We start from the raw sequence: 26,759 nt of genomic DNA on the forward strand, positions 1-26,759 counted from the left end.
ATATATGTATATATATATATATATATATATATATATATATATATATATATATATATATATATAAACTGTTTATGTTTATTTTGATTGCCAAACAAGCTAAATTGCGTAACAGTTTATGAAATATCATCAACGGGTTTGTGTATATTTTGATGGCGAAATAAGCTACGCTTCTGGTCCTAATAAATAAATAAATATATATATATATATAATGTCTGAATTTTACCAAATTGATTGATTAATGCCAACAATTCATGCAATATATATATATATATATATATATATATATAAATTGACTAAGCCACTTATTGGAAAAAATTATATAAAACAAAAAGCTTCACTTATAATTCAAAAAACTGCAACGGTACAAGCAATAAGACAACAACAAAACAACAACAACACAACAACAACATAAATAACAACACAACAACAATACAACCACAGCGACAACACAACAACATTACAACCAACGAACAGCTCATTCGTCAACAATCACAGCCAGAGGAGCAAGCAATGGACATGGAGTCCCAAGAGAAGCATGTTCAAGATCTTCTTCTTCATCTTCATTTTTATCATTTTCACATTCCTCGCAGTGTGCATCACACTCGTCTACCTGCTCAGAGGTTGGTCGCATGCTTGATCGATCACTTTTGTTCTTATTTGATTGAATTGTTTATCAGTTGAGTTCGTTAGCTGGTTGATTTTATGAGCTGGTCGGTTGATTGTTCGGTTGATTTATTGGCTGTAGACCTGTCATTCGAACATTTTCAAAAGCTTTGGCTGCTGGCAGGTCTAATTGGCTTGTAAAATGATTAACTGGTTAATGACCTTTCAAGTATAAAATGCCCATAAATACATTTTTAATAAATACTTAGTACTTGTACTTAAATACATTTTATGAGTTCTTACCTCAACGCTGGTGAGAGTTAATAGAACATCTAAGTCAAAAGATGTCTGATCAACTTGGCTTCTGAAGCTCGATGGAGTTAATAATTTATTACGCAGCCTTCGTGTGGATCCGTGGCTCAACTTGGTATGCGTAGATCTCATTATTGAGGGAACATCGGATCCTTTTTAACCACAACTATCACGAACCTCACACCATATTTTACTTTATCATTCAGTTCCGTCAATGTTAATTTTGTTATTGCAAGTTTTTTATAATACAAATTTTCATTTGAACAACTTTTTACTGTTCATTGTTGGTACATCATAAATATAAGCGAACAAATTAAATGAACAGAACAGACAAAAAGTCAGCCAAATATATGCCTCACAGAACATTGTGTCACGACAGGTTGGTTTGGTTGGCTGTTTTTTGTTTGTCGTTGTTGATGCTTACGATATTCGTAATGTTTACAAGACATTTGTAACGCTTGTTTCATTAAGCTGGTGTTGCGTTTAATTCGTTTGCTGGTGGAGATCCATGACAGGAAGTATAAATTTTTCATTTACTAAACATAGAGCGAAAAACATAGAAAGTTAAGGGCATTAGATTTTGTATGTTTCTTTGTTTCTTTGTCCGTTTGTTCATTCGTTCCTTTTTTCGTTCATTTGTTTGTCTACGTGTTGTAACATGAAGTATCTATCAGGTTTAAATTTGAATAATTGAATAATTTCTATCTATAAATTCTTCGTTTCTCACTACAAATGAGTTAAAGAAATGATAACATGACTAAGTGAGCCTACCTACTTTTAAGAACTTCTTTTTAAGCTGCTTGAGTGTCGGTAGCAACTGCTGCCAGACATTGTGCCACTTATTTTGTTACGAAGAACTAACTGTTGGATAACAAATGAATGAATAGGAGAATGTTATGACATCCATCGTTTATTTCTCCGCTTTGTCTTCACTTGTGATTCTGCGTTATAGTTTTATTAGTTGTGTGCTTGCGTCATTTTTGCTGTTTAATTTCAAGTTTTGAATTCAAGTAAATTTCAGTATTTAAGTTCAAACAGGAAGTGATTTTTATTTCAAAACATCTTATTTGTTCAGTTTGAATTTTATTTCTACCTTTTCTTGCTTTTGCAAATTAAAAAATATGTACCACAAAAAATCCATAGCAGTTCTGATTAGGTGTGCTCATGCAAGCAGGCTGGGCTGGAAATTATTTTTTGTGTTTTATATATATAGCTATAAATTATAACTTTATTACATTTTAAAAAATACATTTCACTGACCACATTAACGAGAGTAATTTTCAAAATGGACAACACAGCCGCCCGAATAATAACCAGCATGGACAGGTCCGTGGACCCGTGCCATGATTTCTTCCAATTCTCTTGTGGCGGCTGGATTGAAAAGAATCCCATTCCTGACGACAAGCCATCCATCAGCACTTTCAGGATACTCGAAGATGAACTGGCACACAATCTGCACGGTTTTTTATTCACTTTGTTGACTGTTTTTCCAGTTTTGTTTGTACATGTACTTTACTGTAGACAGAGGAACACGTTCAAATGCTTCGTTCATAAATCACAAATAACACTTGTATCAAGCGGTAGCGCAAGGTTTAGAACTTAAACATATAAATATAAATATATATATATATATATATATATATATATATATATATATATATTTTGGTAACAGACTGTTGTTAACGCAACATTTCAAAAGTTCAACACTACTTTCAACATTGCTCAGCTTTTTTATATTTCTTTTTAATTTATTAATTTCAGAGAAATTAGACATTTTATTGTTTTTTAAAAAATTTTTATTAAATAAATATGCAAATAGCTATTTCGAGTTATAAATAACTCATCTTCAGTGCATTATATATAAGGTATGTAAGATATTTGATATAAAGGAACAAGTAATTATTAATTTATATAAATTATTTAATTAAAACAGAAAGCCAATAAAATAAATTTAATAACTATAAACAATATAAAACGCGATTTTTAAAAATTTTAACGGCAAAATTGTTTACATTATGGTTGTTAAGGTAAATATCAACGCTCAGCCGAGAAGCGCGAATTAATTTATTTAATTAACTACATATTATTAATATTATTTTTACAATATTTAAAAACGTTATTATTATTATTATTGTTAACGTTATTATTATTATTATTATTGCTGTGGTTCTTCTCGCTTCTTGTGATGATGTTCCATTTGCAAGTGATATTTGCGCTGTGGGTTGTGGCGTTGGTATCTACAGTGTTGGCACTGTTGTTGTTGTTGTTATTGTTGATGCTATTGTTGTTGTTGATGATGTTGTTGTTGATGTTGTTGTTAAAGTTGTCACTATTGGTATGATTGTTGTTTACATCATCAATATTGTTGGTGATAACATTGTTATAATTATTGCTGTTGTCGTAATTGTTGTTGTTATAATTATAATGATTGTTGTTTTTATTTAGTAGTCTATTTGAAGGTAGAATGTTGTTAGACTGTACTTGAATGTTCATGGAGGGATTTTTGTTTTGTATGAAAATTGATTCAGCTATTTTCAGGTTTGTGATGTTGTCATTGCAATAAACTATTTGCGTGTTATTTAACATTTGTCGTGTTATGCTGTTGCTGATAATGTTGTTTAATTGCTCCATCTTGTAGATGCATGGTCAAACGTCTTGACAATGTGGTAGTTGTCATTCCAATATTTGAAGCATTGTTGCGGTGCGAACATTCACCGACGGAGCATTTATATTCATATATTAGATGACTTTGATGTAGTTGAGTAGTTGCAGGAAGGCAATTATTTCTCATGATTAGTTGGGATGTTTTTTAATTTTGATAGTAAATTCGAACAACAACTTTATTAATTGGATTTGACGCTACTACGTTTCTGCGTATTATTCCTTTTAAAATTCTTTCATCTTCTTTATACGCCATTGAAAAGGTATTTTTGTAGTAAAATATTATCTTATGTTTGTCATTCATTTTGTTGTTAATTTGGTTTCTAATGATACGGCTGTTGTTGTTGCTGTTGTTGTTATTGTTATTACTGTTTGTTTATATGTATATATATATATATATATATTTATTTATTTATATATGCTCATAATTATACATGTTTACACATATTCACACCTCCACACACATTTATACATATTCACATATATTTTTACAATTTCGGCAGCGATTTTGAGGGAGCCTCTCACAAACCAGTCCACAATTGGTGAACGCAACATGAAAAATTTCTTCGACTCATGTCTTGATCTAGGTATCTTCTATATTTTCCAACATATAATCATTTTTCTGATAGCATAATGAAATTAATAATTCCAAGTTTACTAATAATTTTACTTGTTTAGAATTGAGTTTTGTAGGTGTTATTAACTAACGTTTGAAAATTTTCTGTGAAAATACGCTATGTCCTGCTTTGGTTGGTTAGGTCATAGATATATATTTAATATATATATATATAATTTATACTGCTTATTTGACAAAAATCCATACAAGGAAGCGCTTTTTAAAAACTAACTGCTGTTAAAAGGGAAGAGAGAAGTTTTCAACTGTCCCTTGAACTGTTGAAGCAAGAAACAACGGCTGCGTAACGTGCTTGGAAGGTTATTCCACAATTCTGGTCCAACGATCGCAAAATCTCGTGATTCAATTTTAAGATTTGTTTTTGGCACATGCGAAAATCTAGAATGCTTTGACCTCTTTCAGTATTTCGACAGACTAATTTTATTAGAAGTAAAATCATACAGAACTTCTGGTTCAACGTTATTTAATGACGCATCTTTTCCAATAAATTTTTCTTTGAACTGGCAACTAATACAATTTGTTCAAAACTGGGCCTACATAATCAAATTCGCCACCGTTCCTAACAACCTTGGCCGCTTTGTTTTCAATCGACTGCGACGCTGATAGTTCACATTTTGCTACCGACACCATAGCAAAGGCAGTCACAAGAGTCTAAACGTGTGTGAATGAAGGGTTCGGCGTGTTTTTCATCAAACTTTTCTTTGTTCTGCTAAATGAATGATTTGATCCAAGATTATGTTTCTTCAGGTCGGTCCAGTACCGTGTTTGGACAAGTTATTCCGGCTGATGGGAAGATCCTCCAAACTATTAAAATGTCTCCGTTTTATAAAAACGTCCTATTTTTTATAGTTACTTTGTGGAATAAAATTAATATGTTATGTGTGTGCGTGTGTGTGTGTGTTTGTACGGGGGAATTATTTTCATATCATTGAAACAGAATAATTTTCTTAATTACCATTGAAACAGAGCAACTGGATAAACTAGGGTTGGAACCTCTGATGAACATCATCAACGAGTTTGGTGGATGGCCCATTATAAATGATACCTGGAGAGAAGATGATGTCCAACTGACAGAAGTCATCCTCCAATCAAAGTTTCTCTCATCCGCTTTGTTGTTGAAGATCAGTGTAATCCCAAATGAAAAAAATTCAGAGGAATTTAATTTAAATGTCTGCATCACAACATTTTTATGATAACGTTTATTATAATTAATTTTTTCGAGATTGCATTGGTTGCGCTTAAATATATTAACACAAATAAATGGTAATATTTATTTTATGTTTGTAATCATAATTGTTTGTTTATTTCTTTTCAGATTAATAGTGTTGCTAATAGTTCTTACTTTCATCTACATATCAGAAAAAACTTTCACCTTTTCTTGACAATCTTACTCTTTCATTTTTGTTGCTTTTTTAGTTTTATCTAAGATTGAATATTGTAACTCGCTCTACAATGGTCTTCTTGATTGTACACTCTATCCTTTAAGTGAAGCTTTTACCTCGCTGCTTGTCAAGTTGCTTTTGCCCCTTTCTTTTCTCATATATCTCCACATTTTATTAATTTAACGTAAACGCTCCGGTTTACGATCGTCTTCTTGTTTTCGCTTTTTCTAAACTTCTATTAAACACTCTTGCTAAATCTGTGTTGGCTTTCTTTAGTCTTTTTTTCTGAAGGTCTCTATCTCCTCAAACACTTACAAAGTTCAGAGCTGGATCTCAGGGCTCATCTATTTGTGAAATTCACAGAGGTGCGCTGTTGAACATCGTGGAAATGGCGCATTAGAAACTAATTGTTTGTTCGATTTATTGAATGATTGATTATTTTGACGTTTCAGTTAGATCCAGGAGTATCACTTTTGCCGAAGAGAATGTATTTAGATCCAAATTTCAATCAATCCATGCAAGTTTACAGAGCTGTTTTTGAAAAAGTCGTTAGTCAGTTTACTCCGAAGTTTAATCTATCAGACATCCAAGATGTTATCGATTTTGAGACGGCACATGCTAATGTTTGTACAAATTTATTTGTTGATAGCAAGCTCTTGCTTAAAACTAAATATTTCATTTTTGGCAGATCTATCCAAGCGAAGAGCACAAGAGATCGTACCGCACAAAAAATTTTTACTCAAATTTCGATAACTTGACATCTCTTTTTGGAGAAGTAAGTATTGCTTCATATTTCATTGTGTCTGTTTAAATATTAACGAACAAGTCAAAATAATGTAAAAATTGATATGGAGCACGAGAGCACTGCACTTGAAACGTTACGCATGAAGTTCAAAACAAAATTTTTTGAATAAGGTTTTTTGACCTTTCAACAAACGCAGGTGTTTGATTTCAAGTACGTCGTGCAAAATCTTTTCCAATTTGCCGACGTGGAGGTCTATGACAACGAGACCATCACAGTCGTCAACCTCCAGTACTTCGAACAGCTCGTCGAACTGCTCAAAAAAACTCCAAAGAGGTTTCCTTCAAACATATTGCATTTCTTTTTGTTCTTTTGTTTGTTTTATTCAATTCTATAATTCAGGTATATTTTTAGGTATGCTTGGACAACCTTGGACAACATATAATATATAATTACAATAAATACGTCCAATATTTTTTACATATAAGGGCATAGTTTTATTTAAATGATTTTTTACTTTTTCTTCTGCTTTGTTGCACTTGATGAACTGCTGAACGACTGAATGAACAGAACGGTGGTGAACACGTTGTTGTGGGACCTGGTGTCCAGGGCCATCTTCTGGCTGCCACAGAATTTGATCAAAATCGGCTATGAATGGCATAAAGTATGATACATTTTTTTATTTTGAAAACGTAGATATTTTTAGTTTTTTAATTATAAATTTTTGATTCTGTTATTAATAATCATTAATTAATTAATTAACTAATTAAATTTATTGTATATTGAGTTCTCATAAACTAAAAGGTTTATTATGGAGTAAACAAAGAGAAGCCGAGGTGGAACTACTGCGTGACCAGCACCAATGATAATTTCGTCATGACGCTCGGTCGCTTGTACGTCGAGAATCATTTTGACTCCAAATCGAAAGAATATGTTAGTGTTGGTGTGTGGGCTTGAAGAATTGATATAAATATTCTAAACATTTGCTGTTTGATTGAACATTTAACTGGCGATGAAATAAGGGTGGTGAGAGTTTAATGGTTAACGTGTCTGTTCCTGGCGTTGCGATGACCAGGTTTGAATGCAAGTAGATCCGCGCCTGTTAGATGTAATGTGCACGGAACTGGAATGAATGATGAGTAATGAGGATGATGCGTGATGTGTCAGGCACTCGAACTGCTGGAGGTGATCAGGGAGTCCTTCAAGGAACTCATCGACGATGCTGATTGGATGAGGCAGGAGACAAAGGTCAAGGCCAAGGAAAAAGTGGGCACTGTCTTTTTTATCTAATGGCAATAACAACATTGCATGATGATGATGATGATGATGATGATGATGATGATGATGATGATGATGATGATGATGATGATGATCAGGTGCGAGTAGTAGTAGTGGTACTGACTTAATGCGTATTACGATGCTGAAGTTAAGTAGTTTAAGAAGAAAAAAAACGAAACATTGATGATTGTAGAAATATGCGCAAATTGATTGAAGGTTGACTCAATGAAGGAGAACATTGGATATCCAGACTACCTCTTCAATGAAACACTACGTCAGGAGGAAGTGAAGGAGGTATGAGATGTTTTATTCAGTTGTTCCTCGTATGTGTGTATTTGTGCGCGTATGGGTGTGTGCGTGTGTGTTGCGTGTGTGTGTAGGCGTGTGTGGATGTGTATGTGTGTAGCATTTTTAAAAAATTAATTTTTAGTTGTCCCTAAGGAGTGACCGCCTGTTCCAAAACATCCACGACCTCATGCAGTCTCACCTGCTGAAGAATTACAAACTCCTTCGTATGAAGACCGACAAAAACAGGTCGTAACATTTCCATGGGCTGATTTTCAATTGAAAATTTTTGTTGATAATATTTTTTCATTTGTGTGAATTTGTATACTTTAAAAATGATCAGTGCAATATAATTTGTTTTCATTCATCAACATTTGTTTATTTGTTTTGTGCGGTTCTTGCATTCAATGAAAGGAAAGATAAACACTTCAGGATTGTGATTTCAAATGATTTTTGATTGTATGCATGTTTCGCATGCACCTTACATCATTATTAAGTTTCATGCATTCGTCTGAAAGGTGGGCTTCACCGATTGGTATGATCAATGCATTCTACAACGGACCGAAAAACCAAATTAGTGAGTTCCAAATTTATTTGAAAGCCCAACTTTATGAATGTCTCATATTGAAAATATATTTTATGATTATGAAATATTATATTCAACCACCTACCTCCAGCATTCCCGGCGGGCATCCTGCAGTCCCCCTTCTACCACGAGTTCAATCCAAGGTGTGTCTCAAATGTTTCTTACAACTCCTTACAAACAAAAGTTATGAGTAATCAACTTGTTTGGTTGTTTAATTTATTCATGTGAGTTCTTTTGATGTAAATTAAAGTTGGAAGTATTGAAATAAAAATTAAAGGTATCTGAACTTTGGGGGCATTGGCATGGTCATTGGACACGAATTGACGCATGGCTTCGATGATAAAGGTAGGGTCATTAATTTTTTCTATTTATCATATTTTCAATTTTGTTTTGTAAATTTATATAGTGTTATTTTTATAGGTGCTTATTAGTTTTTTGATTTGAATTTTAGATTAGAACATTTTGGAATCATATTGAACTAGTTTAAATTAATTTAATTTTTACTATATCTCACTTATTTATAAGCATAATTCTTCAAGACGTCATATTAGGCTCCTACTCTTTACTTATTACACTAGACAATTTGGTTTCAATTCGACAAACACCTCAGTTCCAAAATGAAGCACATCTAAGACGCTTGCAGTAACCTTTGACAAAAAATACTCTTTTTTTAATCATATCACCTCACAAGCGAAAATTGCAATAACCAAGCACATGCGTTAAATACGACACATCAGACAATTCTCATCAACTGAGCTCGTCGGTGATTTAGCGCAATGCGTGTGTGTGATGTTGTCAAATTTGAGTTACTGCAATCCAATAATTTTTGGCGTATCTAAGAGACAGAAGACATGTCTTTGAAGTATAATAAACCGAGAAGTCAGAGTTTTTCTCAAAATTGACTCATTAACACACCCCACCATCATGTTTCAAAATTGCTATCCCTTTCAAACTTTATTTTAAACATTCACCAGCATGTCCCAACAGTCTAATACATGCAAGCAGCAACAAACGTCTTCCATCTTCCACCGCTTTATTTTTTTTACCACAAAGAACAAACAGCACAGCAAAGCGAATTTTTTGACAAACTGCTCCACATATATCTGGAACTAGCCTCCTCCAAACGTCAGAAACTGCAGCATTCTTCATTTTTTCAAATCTGTTTTAAAGTCATTCTACTCTCAAATCTTTTTTTTAATTCATTTTACTTTAAATGAATTTATTAAAAATTTTATTGATGGCATTATTATTGTCATTATAATGAGAAGACAACAACACCAACTGCACATGACAGGCAAGGAGTATGACAAGGATGGCAACGTGAGGGAGTGGTGGACGGTGGACGACAACACGAACTTCCACCACAAAACAAAGTGCATGGTCGATCAGTACAGCAAGTACTACTTCGATGGCTTCAATGAGACGGTCAGTCAGTATCGCAGATTATGCAATAAAAAAATGGCAGATTGAATTAAAACCATTTGAAAAATAAAATGTAACCAGTGCATTCATCATTAAGTTGAATTAACTGTCCAATGGTTTGAATTTTGTGGAAACAACAAAACCTTTGGCGTTTCATTTTTTAAAATTTGTTAACAGTCAAAAATTTACATTATGGTGGTTTTTTTATGTAAATTGTTAGTAGTAGAAACACCTATTTTAAAATGCATTAGCTAACGACATATCGTATATTTGTATTGGACAGCTGAATGGTAATCTGACGCAAGGAGAAAACATTGCAGACAATGGAGGCTTGAGGCAAGCCTTCCTCGTTAGTCTCCAACTCTCATCGCTACCAACATCATCATCATCATCATTATGACTATCACGCTACTTCACCAATGCCATCCATAACCATCATCGCCAAACTTCAGAGACGCCAATATAACATTAATCATAAACTTGTTATTTGAAACGAAGGCATATAAGAAGTGGTCGAGTAAGCACGGGGAGGAACCAATGCTGCCAGGTCTTCCCTACAACCCACATCAACTTCTCTTCATTAATTTTGGACAAGTCTGTTCAATATATAAAATTTTATTATTTCGTTGCTCATATTATTTTGAGTTCATACATTTTTTTTAAATTTTATTTCCTGAATTTTTTTGAAGATGTTTGGCAGACGGTAATTCAAAAGTTTAACTTAAGTAATCACATACAGTTTAATAATATGATGTAACTGAATAATCTGATAAAATTGAATTGAAGATATGGTGTGGTACAGAGAAACCTGAGCATGCCAGACACACTTCCCAAGTTGGAAAACATGCACCAGGAAAATATCGGTCAGACACCTCACCTCGTTTTTACTTTTGTTTCATCTCCTTGTGCCATGTTGCCGTATAACATTTATTTAACATTTTTCAACCACTTCCGATTTCCCTAACTGGCCGAAATTTTCAGGGTAGGTGCAATTTGAGATAAGTTAACGAACAAGCGCGTCTTAAATAACGATAAATCAAATGATCAAACTTAACTTGTCTAATTACATAGCCGGTTCATGTAGTAAAATATATAAAGACGTGAAATCAGAAAATGTGGTGTTTTTTGGTAAAATGCTCTAGCGAATATATTTCAAAAAATTACAATAAACGCGCGATTGAAACTTCTTGACGATAGCCGATAGCGCAAAAATTAATCGGTAGACATGATCAAATAATCATTAGGTAATAAAAACATTCTAGCAAATGCATTTGAAATATTTACAAAAACTGCGGCCAGTATAATTTTTACCGACAATGTGTGAAATAACGGGCAGAACAGACTTAATTAAAATAATAAATTATTTAAGTAATAAATATAAATCAAATTTACTAGTAAATGCTCTGGCGAATTCTTTTTTAAATTTCAAATATTTTAAACAATTACAATAACTGACTACTAAATAAGAAAAAGTTAATTTGAATAAAAAAATTAAATTTCAAAATTCCGTTTAAATGTTTTTTGAATTTTGGTTGTTTATTTTAAACGATAATAAATTATTTGTCATTCGCAATCAGTCTTAAACTTTACCGATTTATTAAAGAAATTGAATATTATGCGAAATGTCAACAGCAATTTATATGGAAAAACCACTTGATCAACTTTTTGAAATCTCATCTTATTTATAACTAGATTGAATAAAAAATTACTTCTTGTGGTTTGAATTTAAATAAATTTGTTTAATTACATAGATTGGATGAAAACAAAACTTATTATGTGCTGTGGGAGATGTGCTAGTGAACTGACAATTTCTGGTCTATTTGGACACCTAAAAATGTCATAATGTCATTTATATAAGCTTTACTTTCTACGATTTCTTTATTATTGACCAATTGACGAAAATCTTGTATGGTTCTTTGCGGTTTAACAGTTGAACAGAGTCAAACATTATTAACTCAGTTTTTCTCTGTTTCTCTTCTTATCACAATTAAACCGCTCTAACAACATTAACAACATTTATTCATTCAATTAACTCTTTTACGTTTGATCATGTTACGAAGACTTTTGAGTCATTAGCATGGAGGATGAAGTTGCATAGTTTGATTCACTTGGATTTAATTCACATGATTAAGCGATTCAACGACGAATTTTATTGTTTTAATTTTTACATAACATGAAATATAAGAATTGTGACTTGAGCTTGACTTAATTGAATTGTGAAGTTACATTTGAACCACATTTTTCTTAATTCATTTTATATTCACAATGTTAATTAAGAATATTTGAAGTGGTCCCGTGAAATAAACTTTGAAATGAAACCTGCAGAGTGATCGGTACGCTGGTCAACATGTGGGAGTTCGCAGAAACATTCAACTGCCCACTGAACTCACCCATGAACCCAGCCAACAAGTGCAAAGTCTGGAAGTGAAGGTCGTCTCAATGGAAGTCAAGCTCGTAATAAAGAAACATGACGTTTTGTGGTCGTTGTACATTATTTTATGAATATATTTTTGAGAATGTTACCGATGAAAATATTTTTGTTGTTCAACAATTGTTAAGTAATTTGCTTTTGTTTGTACTCTGGCAAATTTCATTTATGACCATGATTGCATCTTTAATAAAACTTCAAAAGATGTTCATGCTTGATTGATTGGTTAATTGAAGATGATGTTATGTATTTTGGTATATTTTTGTACCGTTAGTGGTTGTTAATGTTCTCACCTTTTAAAGTGCTTCCTTGTCATGAAATATCTTATCAAACTTGCATTAAAATGTTTTAAATTAAGTTTTCGGTGTTTGTGAATTGATAAATTATTTCATGAAAGAAGTTTGGTTGTAAGAATGTTTGAATTTATTTTCTTCATTTCAAATAAAAACGAGAATTGTAAAAAGAACATTAAAAAGTGGAGGATAAATAAACGAAATTACTTTCAAACCAACGCTGATTTTCAGAAAATCTTCGGCAAATTAAATGTTGAAGAAATTGAGAACAAATTAAAAAATTGAATTTTAAATTAAAATTTTAAATTAAATAGCATTTGAACAAATAAATAAATAAATAAAAGTTTCATGTTTTTAAACTTGAAAATTTTTCTCTAGAAATGTACAATGGTTAATGTGGGACCCAGAGTATATGTTCTACACATGAAAGAAATGTTTGCAAACAAAATTATTCAACATCATCTGAGTGTTCACATTTTAAATGCTAATAGATGCTCAACTTTTTCGGCATGTACGTATAAAAGGCAGACGAACAAAGAATGAAGGAGCTGGGCAAGACATGCAGCTCCTCTGAAGTCACACTCGAGATGCAACGCATAAATCCAGCAAAACAATAAAACGCTATAAAAGTATATACACCGACAAGAAAGCCAGAAATTAAAAATGAATTAAGATGTCAATACGAATTTTCATAAAAATAAATATTTTACAATTCATGTTTGTAAACGCGGAACCAATTTAATAAATTTGAACTTAATGAAACTAATGCCTTCGAATACGCCATTTACTGCAAATCAAACTTACTTATTAAAATGTCTGAAAATTAGGTCATCTTTTAAAAATTACTCAAAACTCGGCACTGTTTGTTTCATCTTCCTTCATAACCTCCCGGAAAGGAATTTTGACTTCAGGCGTGTTCCTTAATATACGATGGTAAGCTTACACGTGAACATGTGAACATTTACAGGCATGTGAACATTTACAAGCGAGTGAACATTTACAGGCATGTGATGAACAAGAATGAACACAAAGAAACAGTTGAACAAATAAATTCAAACGCGTTTATAAACGTCTGTAATCAACGTTTTTTATTTGTTGATGCAAACGATGCACGCGATCCCTCAGTGATATACGAACAAGAAAAGTTTACACTTTACATTCTATTTAGCATTTGCGTCTTTGGTTGAAATCATGTGCAAGCATCTTCCAGTACACAACGGAATACTTGAAATCTAACCCAACCAATATCTTGGGTTAACTTTAAGATAAGAACAAATATGAAATATGGGAAAAATAACCTTCTACAGAATATATTTTCAAAAAAAACAAAATTGAAATTAGGCGTGAGTATATTTTTAAATTATAACAAAACGGCCTGAGTTTTAGTTTCAAATTGTTAAACAAATACAATTTTGCTCAAACGTGTTTGAGCACTTCTCTCATTACATTTATCTGCCCACGTGTTTGAACCAATGCAACGTAAATAGGCTAAGAAGGCAGCAACAGAGAGGAAGCGTGAAAAATATTTCAACTGGTGTGTTAACAGTTTGAAATTGTCGGAGATCGTTTTGTTCTTTGAATGATGTATTTTCAACATAGCAACAACGACACAACACCACACACAAACCACAAACGCATCACGCACACATCACATCACGCACACACCTAACCACATGCTGCAAGCATCAGCTGCGTGGAGCACATTGAAAGAAATCTACAAACTACATACATTTTTTTTTAATATTTATAATTATTTTTAAATATGACATGCTTTACACTATTAATTTGATCATCTAAATTAATGTATATGCGAGTAACAAATGCTCAGATGAAATGTTAGTGTTATGAAACACTTTAACACAGGGTCGGATTAAAGGTAGGGCAGGTGGGACTACCATTGGGGATTTTAAGGGGTGCCGACCATTTTGTGAGTAGTATCTTTAAGATATGCTAAAAAATTCGCCAGCTTAATTATGGCCACATCTGACAAAAATGTTGGTAGCTTTTGGGACCCTCCCGTAAAATTTCAACATTTAGCCGCTACCGACAACGTTGTCAAGATCCGTTCCTTAGGGATATTGCACAAGGAGAAACCTCCCCAAAAATAAATAAAAATATTCAAATTACAACCGGTCAGCCTTTCTACCGAAACATTTTTATGCATTATCGTCAACAAAAATAGTAAAAATGATCAATTCATTAATTTGTCTTTAACAGATTACTACTTTTTTAAACAACTACATTTTTGGCAAATAATTTTTTCAATACTTGACCAAGAATATAAATTTCTATCTGCTCTGAAGATAATATTGGACCTACGCTGATCCGATCAATGGAGATAAATGCTGTGCTTGTGTTGCGATGTAGATGACGATGACTATTGTAATGATGACATTGGTTGATTTTAATGAAGATAATTACTCGTTCTTCATTCTAAAATTTAAACAGTTTTCAAAATTTTGGGTTTCTTGTATTTGCAAATTTGCCATTTGGTGCATCTAGCATATCTGTTATATATGGAAGTCCACGATGAACAGACAATCAAAAACAACAGATATGACGAGATAATAGAATATAGAACAGAAATGTATCCATTAAAATGCTTTCTTAAGTGTGTGTATGTGTATGTGTGTATGTGTGTGTGGTGTGTGTTGCTTAAGTTTTCGAATTTTCTAACGGTAAGAAGACAGTAACGGTAACAAAGTGACTACTAATAACAATGAATGCAAATTACAGGAACAAAGGCCTGGCTTACACAAACTCCCTATATAAACTGCAACAAGTACTGGGTTATACAAATTCTTTATATAAACTGTCAGAAATGCAATTATTGATGAAAATAACATGTCTTGAGTTCAGAACCACATTGTAGAGACACAGACTTGAGCATTTGGCCATATACACAACGTATCAATTCGAACACCGAAGATGGTATAGGAATACTGAAAAAAAGTTTTTTTGTTCTATCAGGTTTAGATGTTCTATCATGCTTAAAATAAATAAAAATTTTTCTTTTGAACTCAAGAAACTTGACAGTCATTTACGATCTACCGTTAGAAAAATCTAAAAGTTAAACAGGAAGTTACTAACCCGGAATATGCATAGGTATAATGTTTTCGAATGTTAAGCTTTTGTGGGCAAGCAATAAACACAGTCGTACAAACATGTGCGTGTGTAAAAAAACAAACAGATGTGTAACTTTTATTTAAACCTAACTACACACATAAACAGACATACACAGAAGCGGAGGTACGGATAAACACACAGGCACATATACATACAGGGAGGCACAGGTACCTGTAAACATATTCATATGCAGTCAATCAAATATTTAGACGCATAATTTATAACATGCAGATTAATTATACGAAAACACATATTTCTAAAACGCTAAAATCTTAATTAATAATCTTTTGAAAAAGTGCAAACGATTTAGTTGACGATGAGGTGAGTACACGTTGAGAAAGTGGGAATCGTTTTTAAAATGGTTTTCAAATTGAATATAAACTGTCAAAATAGAGAGGCAACAAGAAGAAGAAAGTAAAACACTACAAACAAGGATGTCACGTCCTGTATTATAAATAAATAAATAAATATATATATATATATATATATATATATATATATATATATAATGATATATAACTAATTAATTCTTTTTATTTATTTATATAATATATCAAGAATATTATACAAATTGACACAGTTTTATTGAAAGCTAATAAATTTTTGTTGTGTCAATGCTCTGCTTATTTTCCTACGCATGCTGCTAGTTTATTTTTACTTGCAATTGTGTATAAAAACAGAAAGAAAACCTACGGCTGATAAAAGTTTAATTTTTGAAGAAAAAAATGTTGGAGATGAAAACAAATGCGTATCATTATTTAATGGACAGCCCAACAATCAGTCAGTCAATCGGTCAGACAATCAATCAACCAACCAATCGATTAACCAATCAATCAACCAGCCAATCAACCGGCCAATCAACTTACAATCAACAACCAGCCAACCAATGAACCAATCAATCAAACAGGTGATGAGACATCGGCGTATCCACTGTCAGCATCCTTCTCCCTGCAGAGAATGACGGATGCGCTCGTCAGACTGTCACGTGACGGTCCCAAACTTCGAAGCTGCAGGGAATATAAATTAACGCTTTTAAGTATCTTTTAAAGTCTGTTTTGTGGTGAAAGTGAAAATTTTATTTGTGATAAAATATGATTCAAGGTTAATTAAGCTTTTTTTAAGAACCTTAAATTTCAATATATATGTTTCAAATAAATATAAAAATTTCATTTTTTCAAAAAAAATAGAAAAATAGTTGGCCAAAATATAGAAACTTAATAAATATGTTTGGAGAAGAATGTAGAAAAAAAAATATGTTTGCTGAGAGGTGAGTGGGATAGATTTGAAAATGTTTGGAAGAACAGGAGAGAGATGAAAAAATGATTTTATGGAGATGGAGACTTTAAGCGAGGATTGATTATGGAGATGAAGGATGTATACAAATGCTGTTAAACGTTTTTAGATGGAAAGAAATAAAGCAAAACTGTTAGGCGGAAGAGGAAGGAAAATATAAAAGTTTCAAAAAAATAAGAGAGGTATTAAAATATTCCAACGTGTTTGGGAGAGGAAACTGGGATGATGAAAACATTTGGCCTGAAAACTTGAAAAGATGGAAAAAAAATTTTGAAAAGATAGAAGTTAAAAATATGCTTTCAAGAGAAAAAAACATAAAATTGAGAATAGGGTATACAAATATTTAAAGAAGAGATTAAGATGATCTAGGGAGGTGTCTAAAATAATTTTTAATGTTTAGGAAAAGAGAGGAAAAATACAAAAATGTTTGAAAAAATGGAAGATACAAAAATGGTTGCAGACAAAGAAGGAGCAAAAAAATAAATTCTGAAGAAAATAAAAAAAAATTCGTGGAGTGAAAAAAAGAAATGTGTTTGAGGAGATGGAAGTCCCGTATGAAAAGAATATAAAAATGTTTCGAAAGGAAACTTGTAAGTCTTTTGAATATAAATAGGCAAAAATATGCGCGCCGAAAAAATAAGAAGAACATGACAGAGACCTGCAGCCTTCCGCCGAGTTGTTCAGCTCTCTTGAGGGAGACGAGGATTCCAGTCAGCTGGTCCGTGCTCTCGTTCGTTGACGACCGATCCAACACCAGCACTGCCTCTCCGTCTGCTCCCGCCAGTGGGATGCCTACAATTAAGTTTTTCAGCGTATTAAATTTTTTATCAACTAGTTTTTGCCAAAAGCAATATGGTGAACCAAGCAAAATGTCAAGCTAAATTAAGCACTCCAAGACATCAACAATTGACACCATAACTGAAAACATACCACAATTAATACAACAATTTCAATTAACATTATAATCACTAGTTTATATGAAAATATACATACAATGTTACAAGTATTTTCAAAATGCTTAGAAGATTGTTTTGAATTTGAAATATTTTTTTTTTGTTTAATAATAGTATAAATACGGCTCTTAAAATTTAATTCATCATCTAAAATAATACTAAGCAGTTTAAAATTATCGTTTTCCCTCCAATTAATTGTAATTAATATTGGATTTTATTTATTAGATTACTATTATATTGTTATTAATATAAATTTTAATTAATTTCATTTCATTTATTCATTTGAATTTTAATCCTACATTGAGTGATTGATTGATTGACTGATTGATTGATCGATCGATTGATTGATTGATTGGTTTGTTGGCTGATTGATTGATTGATTGGCTGATTGATTGATTGATTGATAGATTGATTGATTGATTGGTTGATTGATTGATTGATTGATTGAATGATTGATTGATTGATTGATTGATTGATTGATTGATTGATTGATTGATTGATTGATTGATTGATTGATTGATTGGTTGATTGATTGATTGATTGATTGATTGAATGATTGATTGATTGATTGATTGATTGATTGATTGATTGATTGATTGATTGATTGATTGATTGATTGATTGATTGATTGATTGATTGATTGATTGATTGATTGATTGATTGATTGATTGATTGATTGATTGATTGATTGATTGATTGATTGATTGATTGATTGATTGATTGATTGATTGATTGATCATCGATTGATCATCGATTGATCGATTGACCGATTGATTTATTTATTGACTGATTAGGTTGTTATTAAGAATTGAAATAAGTATATAAATAGCAGAATTATTTTTACAAATTTGTCTAATAACATTTTTTCAATAAACATTTAAATGTTACGCTTTTAGATGCGTGCCTGGTTAGAAAAAAATTAGAATACAATGGGACGACCAGAGAGTTGAGTTGAACTTTCACTTGTAAACCGATTTCACGGTTTTTTCAAGTTCAAATGGAATGAGTATTTCCGATCAATTCATTATCATTATCGTCATCACAATTAGGTTCATTATTGCCACCACTACACTTCAATTATAAACATTTATATTAATAATAAAATAATAATAATAGTAACAATAATAATAATAATACTATTATTATAATCAATACACTACTACTACTACTACTACTACTACTACTACTACTACTACTACTACTACTACTACTACTACTACTACTACTACTACTACTACTGCTACTACTACTACTACTACTACTACTAATAATAATAATAATAATATATTTTCATTATCATTATTAATATTATTATTACTGTTGATGTTGTTTTTGTGTTGTTGTTAGTGCTATTATTATTATTATTATTATTATTATTATTATTATTATTATTATTATTATTATTATTACTATTACTATAGATTATTTATGACAACTTTACAATAATGGCTAAATATTTTTGTTAAACTGAAAGATTATTATATATTTCTGTTAAGATAATGATCATGCAAGACAAATTTTTTTATAAATTTTTTTAGTCGATAAGATTCTTGAAATAAGATTCTTGAGATTGTTCATCAAAGATATTTTACTCTTACATTTTCAAATTAGTTAGTTGTTAGGTGACATATGCGATAAAATTTAAAATTAAATAAAAAATAGATAAATTTAAATTGCCTTATAGTTTATTCATTAATTTCTGAAGAGCAAATACAATTTCGTTTGTTCGTTCGTGTGTGGGTTGGGTAGGTGGGTGTTGGTAATTATTATTCCTATTATTCGACAATATTTTGATTGCTTAATTATTATTTTCTAGTAAAATAAATAACATTTAAAAAACTTTTTAGTTCATTATTAAATTTATTCCACAGAAATTTAAAATTTTTTTAATTTTTAGCCAAGAAAGCTTCTGAAGCAATCATGAAGAGAGACAGTTCCAAAAGCGCAGGTATTCATCATCATACATTTCTCTTGACAATCCTACTTTTCATACGCCACCGATTTGCTCGAAATTTATTAAAATTCTGTATTAAAAGTGCTCACTTGTGCACTTGCTTCAGATTCAGAGGTATCAGCGAGAAAAACGACAAACATTTTTTGTTCGAGGAACAAAAGAGAGAGAGAGATAGGATTGAGCACCAAATAGATTTTGTAAGATTTTGTTATAAAAACTTAGTCTAAATAACCATTTTATTTATATTAAATAGTTTAAAAATACAAAAATTATCAGTTAATTATCTATGTATGACTTACATACATAAACATTTTAAAATGATGAACTACATTTAAAATTTTCCCCTTAGTCTCAAAATAAACACGCTCATGTTATAAAATTTATTTGATAGCTTGCCTAAATGATAAAATCATTGGAAAGTTTCTTCTGCTTAATGATATCTGCTTGATAAAAACTAGTCAACCGACATAATTTCAATTTTATAACAAAACTTTGTCAACAATAGTTTTAGCGTTCACTTCTGTTTCTACTTTTAATCATATTAATTGGAAACGAGAAGATGACTTACATAACAGTGACCATTTCCCAATCATCCTATCTTATGATAAACCAAAATCAATTATAATTAATTACTAAAATTAATCCCAAAATCTATCCGTGATTTAATAAAACATGAAAATATAGCAGATAAGAAAAACTAAAAGCTTTAAATAAATACAAAAAACTCCCAGTATACCTAACTTTATAGAATTCAATAAATCACAAGCCGAAATTAAAATGATAATAAGAATTGAAAAATCAAAATGCTGGAATAATTATATCAGTTCAACACCTCTAAGAAAAATATAGTCTTAGATAAACCAAATTACCAACAAGCACTCTAATTACTTCTCAAATAATTTGTTCTGCAACAACATAAACTACCATTCAAATGAAGAAATAACAAATATTTGCAGACCATTTTTAAAAAATCTCAGCATTTAGCAACCAAAACAAATCATTCCTAAACTTCGCCAAAAGTGAAAAAAATTTACCCTCAATTTTGATCCAGACAATGAAGAGCTATATAATGACTTGATATCGTTCAGAAAAATTGAATTTTTTATAGAATCAAACAAAAATTCCTCCCCGGATCCCGACAACATAACTTACGACATACTCAAAAAATTACCAAATTCATCATTAATCGCAGTTAAAAATGCTTTCAATTATATTTGGATAAATTCACCAACACCAGAGAAATGGCGTGAAGAATTAGTAATATCAGTATCAAAGACCAACAAACCAAAAAACGACCCATATGATTAACACACTATGTAAAATCTTTGAAAAAAATAATTCATCAAAGGCTTACACATTATTTAGAAACTATTAAAGTAATAATCTCTAATCAATCGGAGGCTAAAAAATGCGTAACACCATAGACCATCTTGTTTTTTTTGAAGTCTATGTAAGAGATGCAAATGTTTGTGATGAACAGGTTATACTGTCAAAACATCCTAACAATACAGCATTCAATTCTCATGCCGAAATTTCAAAAAAGTAGAACAAAACACTCTATATCAGAAGATATCTCTGACTTTGAATCCACGATAAGCTTTGTTTCAGTTATAAACTTTTTCAAAAAGTTACAATACTTTGAAAATATTTAATTTTATGGCTCTAAACAGAAATCTTAATTTTTAAATGTCAATTTGGCACATCATAGCCCGAAATAGGGAGCTGAAATGCCGTTAAAGCAGATAAAACAACATTTTAAATTAAGTAATCACTTTTCATTTCTCAATAATGTAAAGAAATTCGTTCCCAAACTGAATTCATCTGAATTTGAGTTTATTTGTTTTGATAAATTGATAAATTTTTGCTAGTTTTTTTGTTAACTTTTTGTCATCGCTAACTTTACATTTTGTTTTTGTTAGTTGTAATAGAAATTAGAAACTCAAATATTATACACAGTTGAAAATTAGCAACGCATTTGCAATAGACATTGAAACATGTTTAGTGAATACTTCATAAATAATCAAAAGTAAAATGCAATAAAAATAACAATAATAAAAACAATATAACAACTGCAATTTTTAAAATAGTTCTATTAATGTTTGTTTGATTATTCAAAACATAAAATTTAATTAAAACGTTGCTACTAACTTGCTCGAAGATCTTCATTTTGGCTAAATCTTTCTTTTTTCATTGCTCTGTTTTGTTTTCGCGTTATGCAAATGGCAGTCGTGAGGACAATAGTGATGATGATGCACGACACTGAGACGATGATTAAAATGAGAAGATAGTTGTCAAGGAAGAATGACTTACTGTTTTCATTCGTGTTTGCCGCAAGCTTTGCTGATTCTTGTTTCTCTACTTGCATTTGATGTAATAAACAATCTTCGAAGATTACATCGAGACACGCAATTTCAAAATTGGAATTTGATTGATCAGCATTTTGAGCTTTGAATTTTAATTTTGTTTGACACTGATTTGAAGCTAGTGGACCAAATAAGTAAGAGTTCCACGAAAGTACACCGGTCACGGCATCAACTGAAAACTGATTAAAATCATTTCCAGAAATTATTGAATAAGTGATTTCCGCATTTTTGTTCAAGTCTCTGTCAGTTGCTATAAGAGATGTTAGCTGACGAGCAAAAGTTAAATTTCCTTTCAATTTCAACTCTTCCGGCCTAAGACAGTTATCTGCCGTGGGGAAGATCCACGATGGAGGGTTGTCATTGACATCAAGTACGTCTACAAAAATATTGGCACTTTCTTCTTTGACGTAAACTTTAAATTCATAATGACTGCATTCTTCTCGGTCTAATAACTTGTTTGTTAATATGTTACCGTTTGTAGAGTCCACGTAGAATGGGAGATTAGAATTTCGTTGTTGAAATTGATTGGTGTATAAATTTGGCGGTAAAAGATGTTGATCATTTGAATTTTTCAATGAGTTGGGAATGATTTTTTTAATGGGATATAACGAATACTCAATGAGATTATGAGGATGTTGGTCAACATCATGAGCTTTAACTTGACCCACAAAAGTACCAGCTGGTTGATTTTCTGATATATTAAATTTGTACCAAGGTTGATCAAATTTTGCAATTTCATCATCTAAATCTAAAATAAAAAGATCAATCAACGTCTTAGTAACGTGTTTGTAAATCACAGAAGAGTTTTCTTTTGAAATTTTACCTCCTTTAGCAAAAACATGAAAAGAGTAGTGCTCGTTTATTTCTCGGTCAAAAGAAATTAACGCTGACAACGTTCCTTTATTGTCAACAGAAAATAAATGCTCAAAATGGGGTTCAACGTAGAAATTCACATTGTGATTTGCTGGATCAATATCAGCATCTATTATTTGCAACTGAACAATTTCCTTGTTAACTAAGTTGTTTTCGTGCAAACTGACAACGTATTTCTGTTTTGAAAAAACGGGTGGGTTGTCATCTAGATCGGTCACAATAACATTAACCTGAAGCATAGAGGATTTTGGTTCATCGCCCATATCCTCACACCAAATTGTTGCTGTGTGTCTACCTTCCTGCTCTCTATCTAACTTTCCTTTAATAATCAGTTGAAACTCGTTATCATTCGTTCTAAATAAGCTGAGCACATTGTTGTTCTTCATTTCACAGTCTACCATACCGTCAGCACCATGGTCCTCATCTTGTACGACAACATCCGCCACGTGGAAATTTTCTGCATTGTTTTCTTCGACAATCAAATTGCTGTTATCACTGCCTAAATAATTTGATACAAGAGATATGACCGGCGAATGAGCATTAGTATTTAAAACTTTTACTTCTACTGGAACCATGACGGGAAACTGGTTTGATCCTGAGTCTGTTGCAGAAACAATCAAAGAGAATGGAGATGTAACTGAAGGGTGGTCTGATAATTTTGATATTAACGTTATATCACCCGAATCACTATTAATGCTGAATAACTCACCGTATATGCCTTGTGTTTTTTTATTAAATGAATATTTGATTTTTCCGTTATTACCTTCATCTAAATCAACCGCTTTTATTTTGGCTACCAGATGCCCAACCGGATCATCCGATTTCATTTCAAAGTAGTAAGATGATTGTTCAAAAACTGGTTGGTTGTCATTTTCATCCAAAACATTAATGTCGATATTTAGAGTGGATGACTTCTGAGGAACACCGTTATCTGTTGCAACAATTCGAAATTTGTAATTATCTATTTGTTCTCTGTCGAGCGCTAAGAGGAGTTCTAATCTTAAATCTACAATATTGCCAAAGGAGTCTTCTAAAAATTTAAGTTGAAAAATGGATTTTGATGGATGCAGTGTGTACGTGATGAGAGAATTATTTCCACCATCGGCGTCATTGGCTGGCTCTATGTGGAAAAATTCTCCTGGTTGTGTAGATTCTGATATGTTCAGGGTCATCAGCTGCTCTTTGAAATGAGGAGCGTGGTCGTTAATATCGAGAACGTTGATGATCAAGGGGATGTCGTACGATTCTAGAGCTGATTTACAAGATAATGTTAATGATATTTTGCAATCTGAAGTTAGTGAAGATGAGCAGACATATTCTCTGTCTATCTGTTTAATTAAATACAATTTACCATCATTATTATCCAATCTAAAATACCCATCACACTTTTTAGACCATATTTTCAATATATTATCATGTGTGGAATCGAACTTCAAGTATTGTGAACAATCAAATAGTTCCGTTTTCGACAAGTCTTCTTCAAGAACTTGAATTGTTACAGTTTCAAGTTGTTTTGTAACATTTCGAAAAGTTTTTAATCGTTCGTTTGAAGCTGGTTGTGTTGTTTGCACAAATTTTCGTTGGAGAGGTGAATACGAACGTTGTTGAGTTGCTGTTTGTGGCAGAATCATGCAGAAAAACAAAAGCACTATTTCTTTGACAATGCCCATATTTAAGATTGCATGGCATCAGCATTTACACAATCTATTTCATTAATTTCTTTCCTAAGTTTTAAGACTGTATACGTTTTCTGTAGCTGAAAATTTAAAAAAAATCATAATTTCAATTATATAAATATATATATATATATATATATATATATGCATTATATTATGTAGTTTTGCGTTTATGTCTACTTTTTGGTTAAATAAAAATGCTCTATGATATTCTTCATTGACTATGAATAAATGAATAAAAAGCAAAGTACAAAAAGGTTTTAAAATATTAAATGATTGATAATAAGTTAAAATAAAGATCCAAACCTAGTTAACATACAATGACAAACATTGCAATACAAATATTTCAATCGATCGATCAATCAATCAACCGATCAAATCGTTTTTAAAACAATTTTTGTGATGTTCAACAGCGTTCCTCAAAGTATTTTACACAAAAAGGGGTCGTGAGATCCATCCTGAACTTCGCAAGTGAACGAGAAGTAGTTAGAGAAAGAAGTAGAGAGTTTTAGCGAAAAGGACCAGAAAAAGTATGGGCAGATTCAACGTAGAAGTAAAGAAGTGAGAACGAGAAGACGATCGTAGATCGGGGCGTTTAGGTTCAGTTTATATTTCTGATAAATACTTGGTAAAGAATTTTAATTGTGTGCAAGTTAAAAAAATTGTTTTACAGGAGGCCAGTGCAAGAAAACTAGATATTAAGCTTTATATTTTAAAAAAAGATAGAAACAAGAGCAACTAGACAAGCAGCAGAGTTAAAAACTTTTATTAAAAGGTATAATGTAGAATTAGACAAACCATACTAGATAAACCAACAATCAATTTTAGATAAAGCTAATAAAATAACAAAAGAAGAAAAAGTTACTTCATCAAAAAAAAAGTTAAGTTTTTTTATTCTACGTAGATGCAAATAAGAACTTTTAGCAACACTATTAATCTGAGAAGGGACTCGTTAAAAACAAAACTAGCGTTTAGTCTGCAAAACTTGTTAGAACGTCAAGGGTTTTAAAACCAGGTAAGATGTCAACAAAAAGAGCAGTAATAGTGTTCAGATTTGTTAAAGCGTATTAGTTCAAACTTGAAGGATTTAGTTTCAGGTGCATGAAATCACACCAAGCTATAATAGAAGAAAGACACAAAATTAAATTATAAAGAACATTATTAAAATTGGACGAAGGAAAGGAAGTATAGATATAGGAGTGATTAACATATAGTTGACTAGTAAAAGAAACCTTTTTTAATAATACAATGTTGAGGTTGTTCCAAAATATAGAGTACAAATAGGAAGGGTCTAAGAATAGATCTTGGAGTAGCAAAAAAGTAAGAATAGAAGTAAATTGGCGTTTTTTTTTATTGACCAAAATTTGATTCATTTCACAAATATATAAATTATCCAGATGCAGTTGCAGGCATTAACAGCAATAATAACGTGATTACAAAGATAACATGTAGCATGTTCGCTCGTGTATAGCATTTAAACACTAGACCGTCCTGTACAATTACACGCAAGTCCATGAACATCATTATACAGTGCTCTGTGGGGTCTTGTGCGTGAATAATCAAGCGTATGTATATATTTTTTTACAGGTTATTGATACTATTGGCGCTCAGTTATCGTGCATACATTAAACGCTCTTATGATCGACCCACATATTAATCGAGAAATACTTTGCTAATGTTTTGCATGTGTTTTTGTATAATCACATGAACAAATCAAAATTTGAAAATGTATAATTATGCGTAACTATTATGACTAGCATTAAGATTTTGACGGAAAATAAAAAATGCGACAAAACATAAACAAAAAAATGCAAAAATTGTAAAGCCTAGCACACCTTAGTAGACATGTTGCGCAACTTATTTATAAACGACGGAGACCAACAGAGTCAGTCGTG

The 26,759-nt window shown here is 31.5% G+C and overlaps 2 protein-coding genes across 2 annotated transcripts; one reads left to right on the top strand and one right to left on the bottom strand.

Annotated features, from left to right (window-relative positions):
- Positions 1-2,200: 2,200 nt before the first annotated feature.
- HELRODRAFT_187798 (hypothetical protein) lies at positions 2,201-12,747 on the top strand (the record flags this gene model as incomplete). Its single annotated transcript, XM_009010703.1, has 20 exons — positions 2,201-2,375; positions 4,080-4,163; positions 5,177-5,286; positions 6,045-6,215; positions 6,281-6,367; positions 6,534-6,670; positions 6,905-6,998; positions 7,139-7,267; positions 7,502-7,600; positions 7,829-7,906; positions 8,043-8,146; positions 8,416-8,474; positions 8,575-8,626; positions 8,761-8,828; positions 9,537-9,608; positions 9,778-9,908; positions 10,189-10,254; positions 10,404-10,499; positions 10,692-10,768; positions 12,231-12,747. 20 exons carry the CDS (start codon positions 2,201-2,203, stop codon positions 12,331-12,333), a joined length of 1,992 nt encoding a protein of 663 aa, XP_009008951.1. The 3' UTR covers positions 12,334-12,747.
- On the bottom strand, positions 12,734-24,858 carry HELRODRAFT_187800 (hypothetical protein; the record flags this gene model as incomplete). Its single annotated transcript, XM_009010704.1, has 7 exons — positions 12,734-13,301; positions 13,685-16,207; positions 16,254-16,579; positions 16,619-16,759; positions 17,704-17,837; positions 22,101-24,674; positions 24,789-24,858. 4 exons carry the CDS (start codon positions 24,856-24,858, stop codon positions 16,652-16,654), a joined length of 2,886 nt encoding a protein of 961 aa, XP_009008952.1. The 3' UTR covers positions 12,734-13,301; positions 13,685-16,207; positions 16,254-16,579; positions 16,619-16,651.
- Positions 24,859-26,759: the final 1,901 nt, after the last annotated feature.

This window comes from Helobdella robusta (assembly GCF_000326865.2).
Source record: "Helobdella robusta unplaced genomic scaffold HELROscaffold_1, whole genome shotgun sequence".
Classification (NCBI taxonomy): Eukaryota; Metazoa; Annelida; class Clitellata; order Rhynchobdellida; family Glossiphoniidae; genus Helobdella; species Helobdella robusta.